The 16,535-nt window shown below is 51.2% G+C and overlaps 1 protein-coding gene across 1 annotated transcript; it reads right to left on the bottom strand.

Annotated features, from left to right (window-relative positions):
- Window positions 1–950: 950 nt before the first annotated feature.
- Window positions 951–15,266, bottom strand: LOC113595310 (IgGFc-binding protein-like). The gene is made up of 6 exons (XM_027044687.2): window positions 15,212–15,266; window positions 13,372–14,745; window positions 9,259–10,205; window positions 5,747–6,302; window positions 4,500–5,098; window positions 951–1,902 (listed from the first exon to the last, which is right to left on the bottom strand). The coding sequence occupies exons 1-6, from the start codon at window positions 15,264–15,266 to the stop codon at window positions 1,237–1,239; spliced, it is 4,197 nt and encodes a 1,398-aa protein (XP_026900488.2). The 3' UTR covers window positions 951–1,236.
- Between the last annotated feature and the right edge of the window lie 1,269 nt (window positions 15,267–16,535).

Below are 16,535 nucleotides of genomic sequence, written 5' to 3'. Positions count from 1 at the left end.
CAGCTACTGAGAGAGGGATTGAAAGGGGAAGGGGCAGAGAGAGGGAGGAAGCAGAGAAGGGAGAAGGAAATTATCGGAAATGAGGTTGTTGGAGAGAGGAGAAAATCGGAAGGCGATACTCAGAGATCCCACCGGGCAGAACAGAGACTGCCAGGCAGCTGAAAGGAGGCGGGTGACAGGGCGGGGGCTCACCGAGATGTATCCCCAGTCCTCGCAGTCTAGGCCGAAGCGGTGGCCATGCGCGCGGAGCAGCACGCGGCAGAGTTTGGGCATCCGTGGACCTGTCTCCAGCACCACCTCGAAGGGCCTCCCACCCCGAAGTCGACCCGTGCCGGTGCCTACCAATGAATAGGTGCAGGCGCCCGGGAGGTGGAAGGTGGTGCCGTCGAAGGTGCGATAATAGAGTCCGTCTGTGGCAAAGCAGAGGCCTGGGCCGCCCCGGGCTGCGCGGCAGGGTTTGCAGGCCACCCGGCCGCCAGGGTGACAGCGGCAGCAGCGACCGGTCGCGGTGGGAGGGGGCGGCAGCGGGGCGCCGGGTTCCAAGTAGCGGCCGGCGCTCAGGCAGCCGCACTGAGCAGTGGGCACACAGATAGCGCCACTCAGCACAAAGCCCGCGTCGCATACGCAGCCCTCACGGCAGTGCCCAGCGCGATGGCAGCCGGGTGGTGGCTCCAGCCCCGCGCAGGTGACAGAACAAGCCGGAGCGCACAGCGTGTAGTGCGAGTGTGCGGGGCACAGCGGGCCTGCGGAACCAGTAGGAATGGAAGGTTACTTTGCGGCCTGTGGCTGTTGGGACTCTCACTCCCTAACTCTGGGGCTAGGATGGGGTATCCGGGGCCCTGCCGGGGCAAAGCTCTACCTGGGCAGAGCTGCAGGTACCTTCAGATAGCTAAGGATGCGGTGGTTAACCATGCCTCTGATGAGGCATAGCTAATCTGTAGGGCTTGGGATGGATAAGAGCTTAGGGGCTGGACCATGAACAGGTCTGAGTCCCAGAGAGGTAAGAGCTGAAGGGTTGGACCATAATCAGGGCTGAGAAGAGGGAAGGATAAGAGTTGGGGGGCTGGACTTAAGTCAGAATACACCTGCCACTTTAGCATGGGCAAAGGTTGAGGGTCTGGTGGGGAGTGGAGGGATGGCTGAAGGCTGGTGCAGTGGGAAGTACAGGGTCTCAGGGATACATTGTGCAGGGAGGAGCTGGCACTCTGGGATGAGCAACAGCCAAGGAGCCACATCTCAGTCAAGAGTGGGGCCAGGTTCCCCAGATGAGCAAAGATAGAGAGAGACGCTAGACTGAATCCCTAGGCACTCACTGCACAGGCTTGAATTCCGCCATTGGAAGACTTGGCCACCCAGCAGCTGGCAAGTTTCACAGTAGAGGCTGAGCATGGGGCAGGGTCCAGTGCCCAGGCATACATCCACCATGCAATCTTGGACATAGGGGCTTGGTGCCAGCATCTCATGGCACAGCTGGAAGGGCCCCAGAGGGTCCAAAAGGATGTCACAAGGGTGGGCAAAGTGGGTTGGGCTGCTGGTGGTTGGCAGAGTGACACAAGATGGTGGCAGTGGCGGCATCTTGTCAGCAGCATCCAGGCACCCAGTCGAGGAATCCACCAAATATCTATGGCCAAAGGCCCAGACCATTGCATCCTCAGGCAGCTTGGTGCCCAGCACGGTTCCAGGCACCTGGAGGTCATTCATGGGGTCCCCATTATAGTCAGCGCACAGCCCCACCACATGGCCCTTATATGCTGCTGGAAGATCCAGTACTACGCGGATCCCAGGGGCATAGGTCACACGCAGGCCAAAGGGACAGCTGACCACAGTGTCCCAGCCATGGCGAAAGATGAGTGTATTGTTGCTCAGAGCCTGGAATGGTAGATTCTGCCAGTCACCATTCACCTGTGCAAAGAGGATATGTCAAGGTGGGGCTCTAGGGACCCCGTATCATTACCAAGGATGCCAGTGTCCCTAGGTAAGGGTATAAGAGCAGGGCCCCCAGAAGGTCTTTTTGAAGGACTGTCTACAATGACCACCCCCAACCCAACAAATAAAAGCTTGGGGTGCTGTCCACAATACTGATACTTTTTCCAACAAATACTTGGAAGGTGAGAACTGTGGATTCTGGGGTTTGGGGCTATAGTATTCCTGGATCAGATTTGGGGAGATGAAAGCCACAGCTTCTGGAAGTGACACATGTGCAGTGTCTGGCACATGTCTGGTCAATAAATATTTGTTGAGCTAATGCATGGATGAGTGAATGAGGCTCATAGGTCAAGTTAGGCTGTAGAGTCCTAGGGATGCTGGGATTTCTAGGTATGGCAGGGGCTTCAGGATACTATGCAAATGGTTCAGGGAAGGGAGGTCTGTCCATAGCATATATAAATGTTGAGGCTGCTGTCCATGGTCTAACCATATTTGCCCACAGCATCTGGGGCTGGGGGTATAAGAATTTGGGATGAGGGTTTGTAAGCTTTTGGAGTTGGGGATTTGGAATTCCTGGATTGGGTTTAGGGGGTGCCCAGGACTGGGGCTAGAGTTGGGTCTAAAGTTCAGTTAACACATGTAACTTAGAATAGTGCCTGGATGGGGCGCCTGGGTGGCGCAGTCGGTTCAGCGTCCGACTTCAGCCAGGTCACGATCTCGCGGTCCGTGAGTTCGAGCCCCACGTCAGGCTCTGGGCTGATGGCTCAGAGCCTGGAGCCTGTTTCCGATTCTGTGTCTCCCTCTCTCTCTGCCCCTCCCCCGTTCATGCTCTGTCTCTCTCTGTCCCAAAAATAAATAAACGTTGAAAAAAAAATTTTTTTAGAATAGTGCCTGGAACACAGTAGGTATTCAGTAAGTGATTGTTGAATGAATGAATGAGTGAATGAATGAATGAATGAATGGGATTCTTGGGTCAGGACTGGAGTTTCAAGATCCCAGAATCAGGACTGAAAGCTCTGGTGTACTGGGGCTCACAATGAAGGTTCCAGAATTCTTGAGTCAAGGCTAGGAGTTTTTGTTCCAAGACAATCCAGGCCAGGAGTATTTGTCTTAAACACTTAGGTTGAACTATATGAAATTGCCGCATTTGTAGGAAAAAACACCAAATATTGGCAGCTTCGTGTCCAATTTTCATAACTACATGTGCAGGACAGTGACGTGTGGTAGTTAAGTGTCCTTTGACTTCAGAGCCATGTCGTCTGGGCTCAAATTTTGGCTCCTGGTTTGTTTAACTGTCTCACTTTGGCAATTTGTTTAACTTCTCTGTAAAATGAGAGAAATAATATGCACTGGAAAGAATTGTTGTAAGGATCAAGTAAGGATTTGTAATTGTGCCTGGCACGTGTTGGGGTAGGCTGTGTTCCTTGGGGCAGCAGAGAGGTCTTAGGTTCTGGGATTAAGGTCCCTTGGGGCCACCCATAAAGCCGTAGTCAGGGCTAGGCCCCTGGTCCCAAGAAAAGCATAAAACCTGGTCCTCACTCACATGCATTCAGGGGCCAGGCAAATAACTAAATGAGTAAAGTGGAGAGGGTGGGATGTGCTGGGGACTGTGACAAACTAGAGAGAAAGTATGTGCCCCTCGCTAGAGAGGGAAGTCCCAAACATACGTGGCCATGAGAATAGGTGACTAGTTGCCAGGGCTTCTAGTTTCTCAAGAGATACCATAAGTCCAGCCTTCTTTATTTAAAAATGGTAATTCAGTAAGAAATTTAAAATATGGCCAAGGCAAACTGCAGAGAGAAAGTTACTGACAGCCTCTGGGTTCTGTCCTCTGTGGTCGGTGAATACTCACCCCCACAGCCCCACAGCTCCTCTCCCAGTGTCCCTATCTTTATTTGTCTTTCCTACCTTGATGAGAAAATTTGTCATGTTGAAGTGGTGTCAGAGTCATTGGGAACTTGGAATTACATTTCACAAATGAGTAGTTGAGGTCATGTATTTTTTTGATGATTTACAGAGACAGCATAAGAGACCCTGGAGCCCAAAATACCAAGGTTTAAATACTAACTCTCATATTTATAAGCTGTGTGACCTTGGGCCAATGGCCTCACCTCTCTGGGGCAGTTTCTTCATCTGGAAAATGGTAATGCCTATTGTATCTACCTTAAAAGGACTCTTGTGCATTATGTGTTATTTCATTGGCACCTAGCGCGTGTGCCTCCCGAGTGGCCTTTCCAACAGCACCAAAACTTCTTTTCCTGGGGAAATTATGGAGGACTGGGAAAGGGGGTTCTGGACTGATGGTTTGCTCCTAAAGTGTTAAGGCTTGAGTTCTAATTTGGGGGTTAGTTTTGGGGGGGTTAAAGTTAGGTGACTGGGTCAGAGATCATGGGGCAAGAGGGAGGAGGTGCAAGATACTGGATTTAAGGTCCAATGTCACAGGACAAAAACTCAAGGTATGACCCTAGGGTGAGGTTAGGGGGATCTTGGGATCAGGTTTGGGAGTCTTGAGATGAGGACTCTGGGTCAGAGGACATAAGGTGAATGTGTGGGCAGGGCTGGGGTTTTCTCACCAGGACACGACCGGGTTCCTTGGGGTCCAGCCTCAGATGGAATCCAGACACGTGTACTTCGAGGCTATTCGGGACACCATCAGGACTGGTGCCCAGGAGCACATGGAAGTCAGCGAGCTCCTGTGGCGCTGAAGAACTGAGGCCGCTCAGCAGGTACACGCAAGAGCCAGGGAAGCGAAAACGGCGCCCATCAAAGGTGATGTAGTGGCCTCTGCCAGCCACCACGCATGTGGCCATGCTCGAGGGCACACACATACGCAGGTTGTGTGACAGAACGCAGCGCTCATGTGGCCTGCACCCCGTCTCAGTGCAGATCACGCTCCCTCCTAAGGCTGGGCAGAGGCAGCGGCGGCGAGTGCAGCCCACACCCTCCCATAAAGCCTCGCCTGGTGCCAGCAGACGTCCCTGGTGCACGCAGCCACAGCCACCAGGCCCTGGGCGCCGGAGGACACAGGCTGGGCCGCTGCGAACATAGCCAGCATTGCAGGTGCACGTCTCCCCGCAGGGCAGTGGGCAGGAGGCTCCCAAGGGCCCCAAGCATGTCTCTGGGCAGGAGGAGCCACATAACTCATAATGGCTGTTTTGGGGGCACTCGATAGCTGGGGGGAGAAGGGGAGAAAGATGGAGGGGGAAGGAGTGTTTACATCAGGACCTCCCAGTCTGGTTCCAGAGACCTAAGTATTTAGCCATCCCTAGAATGGAGATGTTCCTGCCTTCATTTTCCAAGAGTCGTGCACAGGATCCTGGGGGTCCTCATCCCCTAGAATGAAGGCTTTCCAGCAATCTCCATCTCACAGAGTAAAGAAGTTTCTATCATCAGAAACTAGAAGTCCTCTTTCAGAACCTTAAAAGTCTGGCCCTGGGACACAGAACTCTCACCCCAGACCCTGGAGTCCTCCTTTCCTAGAGGACTTTTCCATACACCAAATCCAGGAATCTTGCCTTTTAGAATTAACTAATTCTGGATCCCAGGGCCTGGAAGCCTTCACCCTCAGGACTCAAAGAATCCTGACCCCAAGACCTAGGGGTTCCAGCCCCCAGAAACAAGAAATCCCACCACTGGGTGGAGGAGTCTCCATCCCCAGACCCAAGGAACCCTGCCTCCTGAGCCCCTGGAGTCCCATCCCAGGGACCCTGCAGCCTTGTCCTAGGAATCAACTCCAGCCAGCATCAGGGAGTGCCACCCCTAAGTCCCAGAATCCCCTTCCCTAGTAGCCCATAGCCTTTTGCATCTAAGGGTCACTCACGGCAGCCAGTCTGGGATCTCCAGGAGTTGATGCTGACACCTAGGCGCTGACACGCATGTGCATAGACCTGGAGCATCAAGCAAAGAGTAGGTCGGTTGTTGGAGAAGGGGCAGATCCAAGCACTGCAGCTGATCTCGAAGGGTGCAGGCCTCAGCACATGGTGGCAATGGCTAAAGGGCCCGTTCAGAGCTGTCAGGATGGCACAGGGCCCCGGGGTCTTCGGTGGGGACGATGGCTTGGTGCAGGGAGCAGCCCAGAGGGAGTGGCACGGGTCATCAGGCGGCTGCAGGGTCCAAGTGCGCAAGAAGGCGCGCAGGTCTGGACCGCCCACATCATCGATTGGGTCACTGTTGAAGTTGCCGCACAAGCCCACCACGTGTGCACGGTAGCCGGCGGTTACTTGCAGAGACAGGGCGTGCTGCCAGTCGTACACTAGGCGCAGTGCGGGTGGCTCTTGCTCCAGACCTGCCTCTGCCCATAGTTCTGAGCTACGGAAATACAACCGCAGCCTCCCGTGGAGCAGCGTCACTGGCAGCCTAAGCCGCTGCTGGTTCACCTGCAGGGGTGACCCAAGAGCAGGAATCACCAGAGAAAGGGTACATTCCTAAGCATTTAAGGTGGGGTGAGGGATGAAAGCTGAGGGGGTTGGGTGTTGGGATGCCGAGGGAGTGGGGGTCTGGGAGCTGTAAGGAGGAAATGAGTTAACATATGAAAAGAACTTGGAACAGAGTCCACCTCATGGTTAAGTGTCATATGAGGAGGATTTGCTATATTTGATGTCCCCTAACCCTGGCATCTGGAACCTCCAAATTCTGTGAGCTTTGGACATATCCTAGGACCACATGCAGCCACTGGCATGTCTGCAATTTCTCCTCAGGGAACGTTTGGAGGCATTGTTCTTAGGCTTTGTTCTGGCTGGAATGTCACTCGATGCACTAACCAGGAGTCTTGTTTCCAATACCCAGATGTGACCTCATGCAAAACTCAGAAGCCTTCCTTTCAGGAATCTTGATAAGTAATTCCACTTCAGTTAATAGGAGAGCCTTCATCCAGGACCCCAGTGTCTTTCCCCCAATTACCAAGAGCCTTCACCGAGAGCTTCCAGGTCATGTGGATTGGACTTCCATTTTTTGTGTCAGTTCACCAAGAAGGTTACCAACCCACCTTTTACTCTCACTCACTGCCTCCACCCTGGTCCAACCATCATCTCCTACCTGGACAATTTCAGCAACCTCCTCACTGGTCTCTCAGTGCATTCTGAACAAGCCCCATAGTCTGGTCTCCACAAGGAAGCCACAGGGATCCTGTCAACACCCAAGTGGTATTTCATCCCTCCTCTGCACACAACCTTCCCTTGGCTTCCACCTTACACAGAATAAAAGACAAAGTTGTTGCAATCTGCCCCCCATGGTCTCTCGCTCTCCTCTGTACCACAATCCCTCCCTCTGCTTCAGCCTGGACTTCTTGCTGTTCCTCTAACGTGCCTGTCAGATTCTCACCTTAGGCATTTGCTGTTCCCTCTGCCTAGAATTCTCTCAGATACACACATGGCTCTCTCCCTCACCTCTTTTAAGACTTGGCTCAAGTTTCATCTTCTCAGGGAGGCCCTCCTACTTAAGACTATACTCTCAGACATCCTGATGCCACTTTTCTGCTCCATGTTTTCCTCCTTAGCATGTATCACCTGCTAAAATACTACATAATTAACTTATATTTATTACTGATATCTCTCTGCTAGAATATAAGTACCATGAGAACAAGGATTTTTGTCTGTCTTGGTCACTGATATGTCCTCAGTGCCTTAAACAAGGTCTGGTACATAATAATAAAACATTCCAGGGTGCCAGGGTGACTCAGTCCATTAAGTGTCTAATTCTTGATTTTGGCTCAGGTTGTGATCTCATGTTTCATGATGAGCCCTGTGTTGGGCTCTGCGCTGACAACACAGAGACTGCTTAGGATTCTCTCTCTCTGCCCCTCCCCCGCATGTGATCTCTCTCTCTCTCTCTCTCTCTCTCTCTCTCTCTCTCTCAAAATAAATAAACATTAAAAAAATTCCTTAGTTGATGAAGAAACTCAGGAGTGTCAGGTACTTGGGAGATGGGGGCTTATTTGATGACAGTGTAAATCTGAGGTCCTGAGAATTTGAAGGTACTGGATACCTGGGTTGGGGTGCTGGATTCTGGAGAGCCATAAGAGCACTTGGGGAACTCCTGACTCCTGAGTGACAGGGTGGGCTCCCAAGTGGCATGTGGAGGGGAGTATGGAGCATCATGGTTCATGCATCAGGTCCTAGCATCATATACTTCTGAGCTTTCCATACCTATTTTTTTTAACGTTTTTAAAAAAGATTTATTTATTTATTTATTTATTTATTTATTTATTTATTTATGAAAGAGAGAGAGAGAGAGAGAAAGCATGAGTGGAGGAGGGACAGAGAGAGAGAGGGAGAGAGCCTCCCAAACAGCAGGCTCCACACTATCAGTACAGAGCCTGATGTGGGGCTTGAACCCACAAACTGTGAGATCATGACCTGAGCCAAAGTCAGACACTCGACAAACCAACCGACCAAGCCATCTAGGCGCCCCACATTAGCCTATTTGATCCATACCACAGTCTGATGACTTAGGTCTTTGTATCATCCTGATTTCACAGATGAAGAAACTAAGGCTCAGAGAGGTTAAATAACTTGCCTAAGGTCATACAGATAACAGGTGGTCAACCTGGGATTTGAACTCAGGCCATCAGGTTTCTAGATCACATTCTTTCTAACATGGTACTGAGGAGTGACTCAGTATGTCCATAACCTCATAGGTTTGCTCTCTCTAGCAATCCTGATTAAATGTAGTCTCCACAACCTTCCAATCAGAGCAATGCCTTCAAACCTTTCCCGAGGAGAAACTGTGGACATGCCACTGTCCATACCTGCATGTGGTCCTAGGATATGTCCAAAGCCCAGGGGACTTAGAGGTTCCAGTTGTGTCAGGAGACAATAAACTAGCAAACCCACCTCATATGACACTTACCATGAGGTAGACTCTGTTCCAAGTGCCTTTCATATGTTAACTTATTCCTGCTTCATAGGAACCTGTTAAGGTAGGGCTAGAGATCCATTATCCCTTATCCACAATCCCCAAATGCAAAAGTGGCCTGAAGACTGAAAGATGTTTCGTGTGTTTGATGTTAAAATGTAATTGGCACCAAAAGCTCACCTGAACTCATGACATGGCCGCTTATGGTCTTAATTTATCCCAGTTAGTGTGAATATTCGGATATTTCACTGCAGAGATACTAATGTTTGTAATTATGTGACATCCATTGGGATTATCATATAACATATGGCATTTGCACGGTATGACCATTTGAAATTTCAAAATCTGAAATGCACCTGGCCCCAAGCCTTTTGGATAAGGGACTGTGGACCTATATAATTGCCTCCACTGTAGAGTTGACAAAAATGAGGGACAGACAAGGATACAGTTTCCCAGGATCCCACACATAATTATTCTTACCCGGACAAAGCCGAACTCATGTTTGACAGCAGTGATGGTGATGCCAAAAGCGCGCATTGTGACAAAGCGCACGGGCTGCCTCCCTCCAGAGCAGGCGATCCACAGCTGGAAGGCAGGGAGGCCACTGGGTAGGGCCTGAGGGCAATGGCTCAGGATGTAGGTACATCCCCCAGGCACAGGGAAAGAGTAGCCATCAAAAGTGTAGATGTATGGTAGCCCGGAAGCCCAGCAGATACCCCCTGGGATGCCCCCCTGCCTCTTACTAGAGACACCCACTGTCTCTGATTTGGTCTGAGACGCCATTTTGGACCCAGACACAGTTTCAAGTTCTTGTTTTGCCATAGTCACAGCCTCTAAGCCTGGTTCAGTCCCTGCCACCACCTTGAGCCCCAACTTGGCCACTGAGACAGTTTCTGACCTAGACCCAGACACTGTCTTGGGTTTGGACTCTGGTTCAGCTATGGGCATTGGCAGGGGTAAAGGTACAGGTGCTGATAAAGCCACAGTCAGGGTTTCGGGAATTGGTTCTTTTACAGACAGAAGTCCAGGTTCTGGTTCAACCAAAGCTATAGATTCAGGCTGAGGTTCATTCAAAACCCCTTGTGCAAACCCTGGATAAGCCATGGTCACTGCTACAAGTCCTGGTTCTGCTTCAGGTGTGCTTTCTGATCCTGGTTTGGCCACTGCCATGGTTTTAGAGCTGGAGATGGACGCTGTTTCGAGGTCCTTCAGAGATATTGTCTTGGAACTGAACACGATGTCAGACCCAAATGTGGTCTTCGTGCTGGCCACACACTCAGGTTTGTGCTTTACAAGATGACATGTGGTCCCATCGGAGCATGCGTGGTCCTTACAGGATCCTGGGAACCGGAGTGGCATCATCAGGGAAGACTCTATGAGGGGATAGGATTCTGTGGGAAGGTTCAGATCTTCTTCACTCAGAATATCTGGGGATGAGATGATATGAAATGATGCAACAGAACTGGATCCTGGCATTTGGCCTCATCCCTTTCCTGCCTCTATGCTCTAGGCCTCCAGGGTTCCTGGAATTGGAGACTCAACATTCATAAGCTCTCAGGGTTCCAAATCTAAAATGAAGTGGGCCTATATCAGCAGAAAGAGAAGGGTGGGGCGGAAGGACAATACAGAAATGGCCAACACAACGTGGGCACAGAACAGAGCTGTGATGAGCTGGAGAGCACACACTCCCTCTAAAGACACCACATTAATTATTTAAAAGTCTATGTGCCAGTAAATCTAAACATATCTGTGGGTCGATTTTGGCCAGTGAGGACTTCCAGCCTGCCACGTCTAGCAGACTTAAGAATTGTGTGTGTGTACAGCGAAGGAAACAATCAGCAAAACTAAAAGGCAACCGACAGAATGGGAGAAGATATTTGCAAATGACATATCAGATAAAGGGTTAGTATCCAGAATCTATAAAGAACTTATCAAACTGAACACCCAAAACACAAATAACCCAGTGAAGAAATGGGCAAAAGACATGAATAGACACTTCTCCAAAGAAGACATCCAGATGGCCAACCGACACATGAAAAAATGCTCAGCATCACTGGTTATCAGGAAAATACAAATCAAAATCACAATGAGCTATCACCTCACACCTGTCAGAATGGCTCACATTAACAACTCAGGCAACAACAGATGTTGGGGAGGATGCGGAGAAAAGAGGATCTCTTTTGCACAGCCGGTGGGAATACAAACTGGTGCAGCCACTCTGGAAAACAGTATGGAAGTTTCTCAAAAAATTAAAAATAGAGGGGTGCCTGGGTGTCTCAGTTGGTTAAGCATCTGACTTCAGCTCAGGTCATGATCTCACGGTTCATGGGTTTGAGCCCCACATCAGGCTCTGTGCTGACAGCTCAGAGCCTGGAGCCTGCTTTGGTTTCTGTGTCCCCCCCTCTCTCTACCCCTCCCTTGCTTATGCTCTGTCTCTCTCTCAAATATAAACATTAAAAAAATAAGTCATTAAAAAATTAAAAATAGAACTAACCCTACAACCCAGCAATTGTACTACTAGGTATTTATCCAAGGGATACAGGTATGCTGTTTCAAAGTATGGAAAGAGCCCAAATGTCCATTGATGGATGAATGGATAAAGAAGATGTGGTGTATATATACACAATGGAGTATTGCTCAGCAATCAAAAAGAATGAAATCTTGCCATTTGCAACCATGTGGATGGAACTAGAGAGTATTATGCTAAGCGAAGTTAGTCAGAGAAAGACAAATATCATATGACTTCAGTCATATGAAGACTTCAAGATACAAAACAGATGAACGTAAGGGAAGGGAAGCAAAAATAATACAAAAACAGGGAGGGGAACAAAACATAAGAAACTCTTAAATACAGAGAACAAACAGGGTTACTGGAGGGGTTGTGGGAGGGGGGAATGGGCTAAATGGGTAAGGGGCATTAAGGAATTTACTCCTGAAATCATTGTTGCAGTATATGCTAACTAACTTGGATGTAAATTAAAAAAATAAATTAAATAAAAAATTTAAAAACCTATTCATTTAAACAACAACAACAAAAGAATTGTGTGTGTGTGTGTGCGTGTGTGTGTGCGTGCGTGCGTGCGCATGTATGCTCTGTGAGGATATAGTCACTCCATCACCCTATTTCCCAGGAAGGGGAGTTATTTTTTCATAGCTATTGATGCATGAAGCTAGATATATACAAAGTGAACTTTTAAGAAATAACTTTGTTCTGAGGGGTTTGCATATTTCCCATTCAAACGGAATACAGAGTTTTGGAATGGATTAGAATATGAACTAAAGTAACAGCTCCCTAGGGTAGGAATATTTCTACGTTGTACACTGTTGCATCTCCAGCACCTAGAACAGGTCTAGCCTAAAGTAAATCTAAAAAAAAAATGTGGAAAATTAATAATAGCAAACATTTATGCATGCCAGGCACTCTTCCATTGACTCATTACAAAATAATTTTTTTTAACACTTACTCATTTTTGACAGGGACAGAGCATGAGCGGGGAGGGGCAGAAAGAGAGGGAGACACAGAACCCGAAACAGGCCCCAGGCTCTGAGCTGTCAGCACAGAGCCCATCGTGGGGCTGGAACTGCGAGATCATGACCCGAGCCGTGAGGTCATGACCTGAGCCAAAGTAGATCGCTCAACTGACTGAGCCACCCAGGTACCCCAATTAACTCATTTTTTTTAATGCTACAACAACCTTATGAAGGTGTTGGTATTATTATCCACAGTTAATAGAGGAGAAAGTTGAGATTCAGAGAGGTGACCTGACTTGCCCAAGATCACACAGTTTGTAGTAGGATTCGAATCCAGACCTTTTGGCTCCAAAATCCAACTCTGAGCCAATTTTAATAAGTGATTTGAAGTCCACATTTTCATTTCTAAGAACCTCCAGTCTCTCTCTGACTATCCTCTCTCTTTTCTCTCACCTCCCTGGTCCCCCACTGTTTTTCCAGACTGGGAGAGATTGAGGGGGGAGCTCCCTAATTCCAGGGAGCAAAAATTCATCAGACTGTATACTTAAAATTGTACAATTAATTGTGTATCTTAGAACCTACTTAAAATAAAAAAGCATTGAACTCAAGGAACTAATGGGTGGCAGAGGAAAAGAATAAGTAAGTATATGGGAAGTGGTATGACTTGTGAAAGAAATCAGGGAATGGCTAGAGTTTGTAAGGGATGAGAAATTACGATTTTAAATTGAGCAATTTGAGCTCAGTAAGAAGGTGGCATTTGAGCAAAGACCTGAAGGAGGTGAGGGAACTATCCATAAAGACATCATGGGGACAGTCAGTGTAGAGGCCCTGGAGGAGGGAGAAGAAAGTAAGGTGGCTAGTATGGCTGGAATGGAGTGAGGGAAGGGCAAGAGTGAGAAGAGATGAGATCAGAAAGGTAATGAAAGCAGATTGTATGGGACCACATAAAACACTGTAAGGACCCTGCTTTTGCTGGGTATAATAATAATTGCGTGGAAAGATTCTGAGTAGAGGAGGGAGTGATTTGCATTTAAAACCTGCCTCTCTGACTGCTATGTCAGCAATTGAAGGTAGTGTTATGATTTTCTCCGCCCCTGATATCCTGGAATCCCGTCTGCTCACCTTCCGATTGTCTTGGGCGCGAGCGCTGCTCACTCACGCTTGGCTGCCGCGAGGCTTGGGTCCCGAAGCCAGCGCCCGGGGCGGTGCCGAAGCTAAGCACGCCCACGGGCGTCCCGCGAGTCTCCAGGAAGTGCACTACTCCTTGCCCAGGCCCATATGCCACCTCAGTCCAGGCGAAACCCTGAGTGGGGGCCTGGCTTTGACCAGAATGCTGCCCGTGAGGCGGCTCGGGGCCGCTGGGGATGAGGCGCCAGTGCAGGTTGGGCAGCGGCTGCCGATCTAGGAGCACCAGGGTGGGCTCACGCGCCACGAGCACCGCCACGTTGGAAAAGCCCGGCTGCGCGGTGAGCGCGAAGCTGCGGCTGAACGCGTCCACCGGGGGCAAGAGAGCGAAAAAGGGATTGTATGCGACGCCCCCGCGGGCCGCAGCCGCAGCCAGGAAAAGCACCTGCAGGCGGGCGGAGGAGCGCAGCACCAGGGGGCGCACTGGGTCCACCGCGAAGTGCAGCACGGCTCCAAGGCCCAGAGCCCGCGCCCCTTTGGCACCGCCCCCCCAGAAGTTCAGGCTGCCCACACTGTCAGCAGCCACGTACACATGATCTCTGGGTCCCGGAGCCGCGGGCGCGAACGGGGGCACGGCGTAGACGCGGCCCCAGTAATCCTGGGGCAGCAGTTGTTCGGACACGTGGCCACAGGCCTTATCTCTCGCTTGCAGGCAACTGTGGCCAGCCAGCAGCGCGACAGGATGAGTGGCCACGACGCGGGTGCCTGACAGGTCACCTGCGCTCTGCACTTGCAGCGCCTGGAAGGGCTCGAGATGTACGAGGAGGGGCCGGCTGGCAGCATGCTCGACGCCATCCAGCAGGATGGGCACGGGAGGCGTGAGGCGCAGGCGCGTGGGCCTAGCGCCGGCTACCACCGCAAACTCCTTGTGCCGGTCGTGGGGCTGCAGCGACGGCGTCACCACCACGTAGCGAGTACCCAGCAGGCGGCGCGGAAGCGCTAGTGCCGTGTCTAGGGAGGCGCGTCCACGTGCGTTCACCACTGTCACTCCCACCGGCCGCGACGCTGCTAAGCGCACCGCTCCGCCCGCTTCCCGCCGCGAGCCCTGCAGTTCCACGGCGCCCGGGAGCCGCACCAATGCAGTGATGCCTGGCAGCAGGCTCAGCGCGCGCCGAAAGGGCGGTCCCCCCACCGGGTACGCCCTCACTTGCACAGCCGTCGGGGGCCCCTTCGGGGGTGGCGACACGTACAGCCGGAAGTTGGGCTTGTCGGCGCCTCCATTCTCCAAGAAAGCCGTGATGAAGTAACGGCCCTGGAAATCCACAACTGCAGCCGTTGAGCCTGAGAGTAAAGGAGGGAAGTCAGCACAATCTGTTGGATTTGGCCGCCAAATACATCAGGTTCTAATCCTGACTGCCACTCACTAGCCATGTCAACTTGGGCAAGGTACCTGACCTCTTTGGGCCTTAATTTCTTCATTTGTAAAAGGAGGTCTTGGCAGAGCTATGAAAATATTGGATGAGATAATATATGTAAAGGCCATGGAACAATATCCGGTAAATATTAACTTAAAGTAATGTTGCTTCCTTTGAACCATCTGTCGCAGAAAGGCCTGCTCAGCCCCCTTCCCACAACTGGTTCGGCCAATTCCCTGCCACAGAGTCTACCGAAATAGTCCCTGGTTTCAGCTGGCCAGGGCCCATGAAGCTCCACCATGGTCAATCTTCTGTTAACAGAACCATGTCAGGCAGCCCCAAACCCCAGCCAGCACAGCCAGTCCCCTGCTGCAGATCCAGACCAGCTCACCAGTTTTCTGCATCCCTCATGGATCACTTACCCCACAGGAAACCCAGGGCACCAAGGCACAGAAGGGCAGGTGTGAGGGCATCCATGGCCGGGGGAGGGGGACGGACAGATATGAGTCAGTCGGTTCAGTCTCTCCTGCCAGTCTGCCTCCAAACCCTTGCACTGCAGCAGCAGAAGAGGGTACAAGGGGAATCCCAGAGAAGGGCTCAGGCTTCAGAGCCCAGGAAAAAAAGGCAAGGCTGGAGGTCTCACCTGCAGGAGCTGGACTGAGGCCACAGTGTGGGGACATTTATAGTCCCAGATGCCTGGGCCTGGCCCTCAGCATCCTCCCTGGGTCAACACCCGGATGTCCCCATCAGTACTGGCTCCGTTCTGACTTGGTGCCATCGATTGTAATGAGGTCTAATTATGTGGGTGGGAGCGGGGAGAAGGGGCAGATGGAGGAATAGAGGGGGAGGGACAAAGAAAAAAGGGGAGGGACAGGTATGGGGAGGTGAATTAGGAAATCAAAGTGGGCAGAGCAAGAATACCATGGCTTCCAAGAAAAGAGGGACAGGACTCCTGAGCCTGCCAAGGACAGAGAGGCTTCAGGCTTGAACTTTTGGGGTCCTGGGAAGGAGGGGGCAGGAGCCTGGACTCCTAGATTCTGAGGAAGAAGGGGAATAGACACTAGACTTCTGTGTCTGAGGGAGGAGGGGACCAGGGACCTGAGCTCCTAGGTGGCAGAAGTGGCAGAGAAAGTGACAGAGGCAAGAGAGGACACCATGTGCTGGATATAGAGGTCTGGAGGATAGGGGGTGGAGCTCCGCAAGGGAAGACAATGGCTTCCACGTGACTCCCCTCCTTCCAGAACGTCCTGAGCTGGAGGACAATGCAGTTGCACCCTCCATGGAGGATCTGGGAGGACGGACAAGGCTAGAACTCCAGACAAGGAAAGGCAAGGGACCTTGGGTACAGTTTCCAGCCCCTTCTCCCCCAGGTTCTGGGAACCTGCAGCCCTAGCTCCCTTCTCCCCCCAGAATCCTTGCCTTTGGTAGGGAGTGTAGGGGGAGAATTCAGGAAGGAATTATCTCAACAGCTTCATTTCTCACCTGCTTGAGATCCTTCCCCTGCTCTTCAACACCAGCGGAGGAGGTGAGGGAGGGCTCCACCAAGGGCACAGGGAACAGCGTTGGTGTGTAAAAGGGTGGACCTTTCAGGGAGTGTTTATTTCCTTCCAGCCTGAGGTGGGAAACATATGTGCTAGAGATGCAGCTGGGAGCTGGTTGCAGGGGGAGGGGGGCAGGGGGGAAGGCCTAAACCGCCAGGCTGAACTGGAACTCTTGGTCCCAGGAACCCAGGAGAGCCATAGAGAG

Source organism: Acinonyx jubatus, chromosome E2 (genome assembly GCF_027475565.1).
Source record: "Acinonyx jubatus isolate Ajub_Pintada_27869175 chromosome E2, VMU_Ajub_asm_v1.0, whole genome shotgun sequence".
Classification (NCBI taxonomy): Eukaryota; Metazoa; Chordata; class Mammalia; order Carnivora; family Felidae; genus Acinonyx; species Acinonyx jubatus.
The sequence above is the reverse complement of the archived record's forward strand: the minus strand, read 5'-3'. Positions and strand labels throughout refer to the sequence as shown.

Bases quoted from the DNA above. Each gene is read 5' to 3' on its own strand.
- LOC113595310 (XM_027044687.2), bottom strand. From the start codon at position 15,266: ATGGATGCCCTCACACCTGCCCTTCTGTGCCTTGGTGCCCTGGGTTTC. The intron at 10,206-13,371 runs GTGAGCAGACGG...TCTCATCCCCAG, and splicing joins GCGCCCAAGACAATCGGAAG to ATATTCTGAGTGAAGAAGAT. The intron at 5,099-5,746 runs GTGAGTGACCCT...TTCTCCCCCCAG, and splicing joins GAGATCCCAGACTGGCTGCC to CTATCGAGTGCCCCCAAAAC.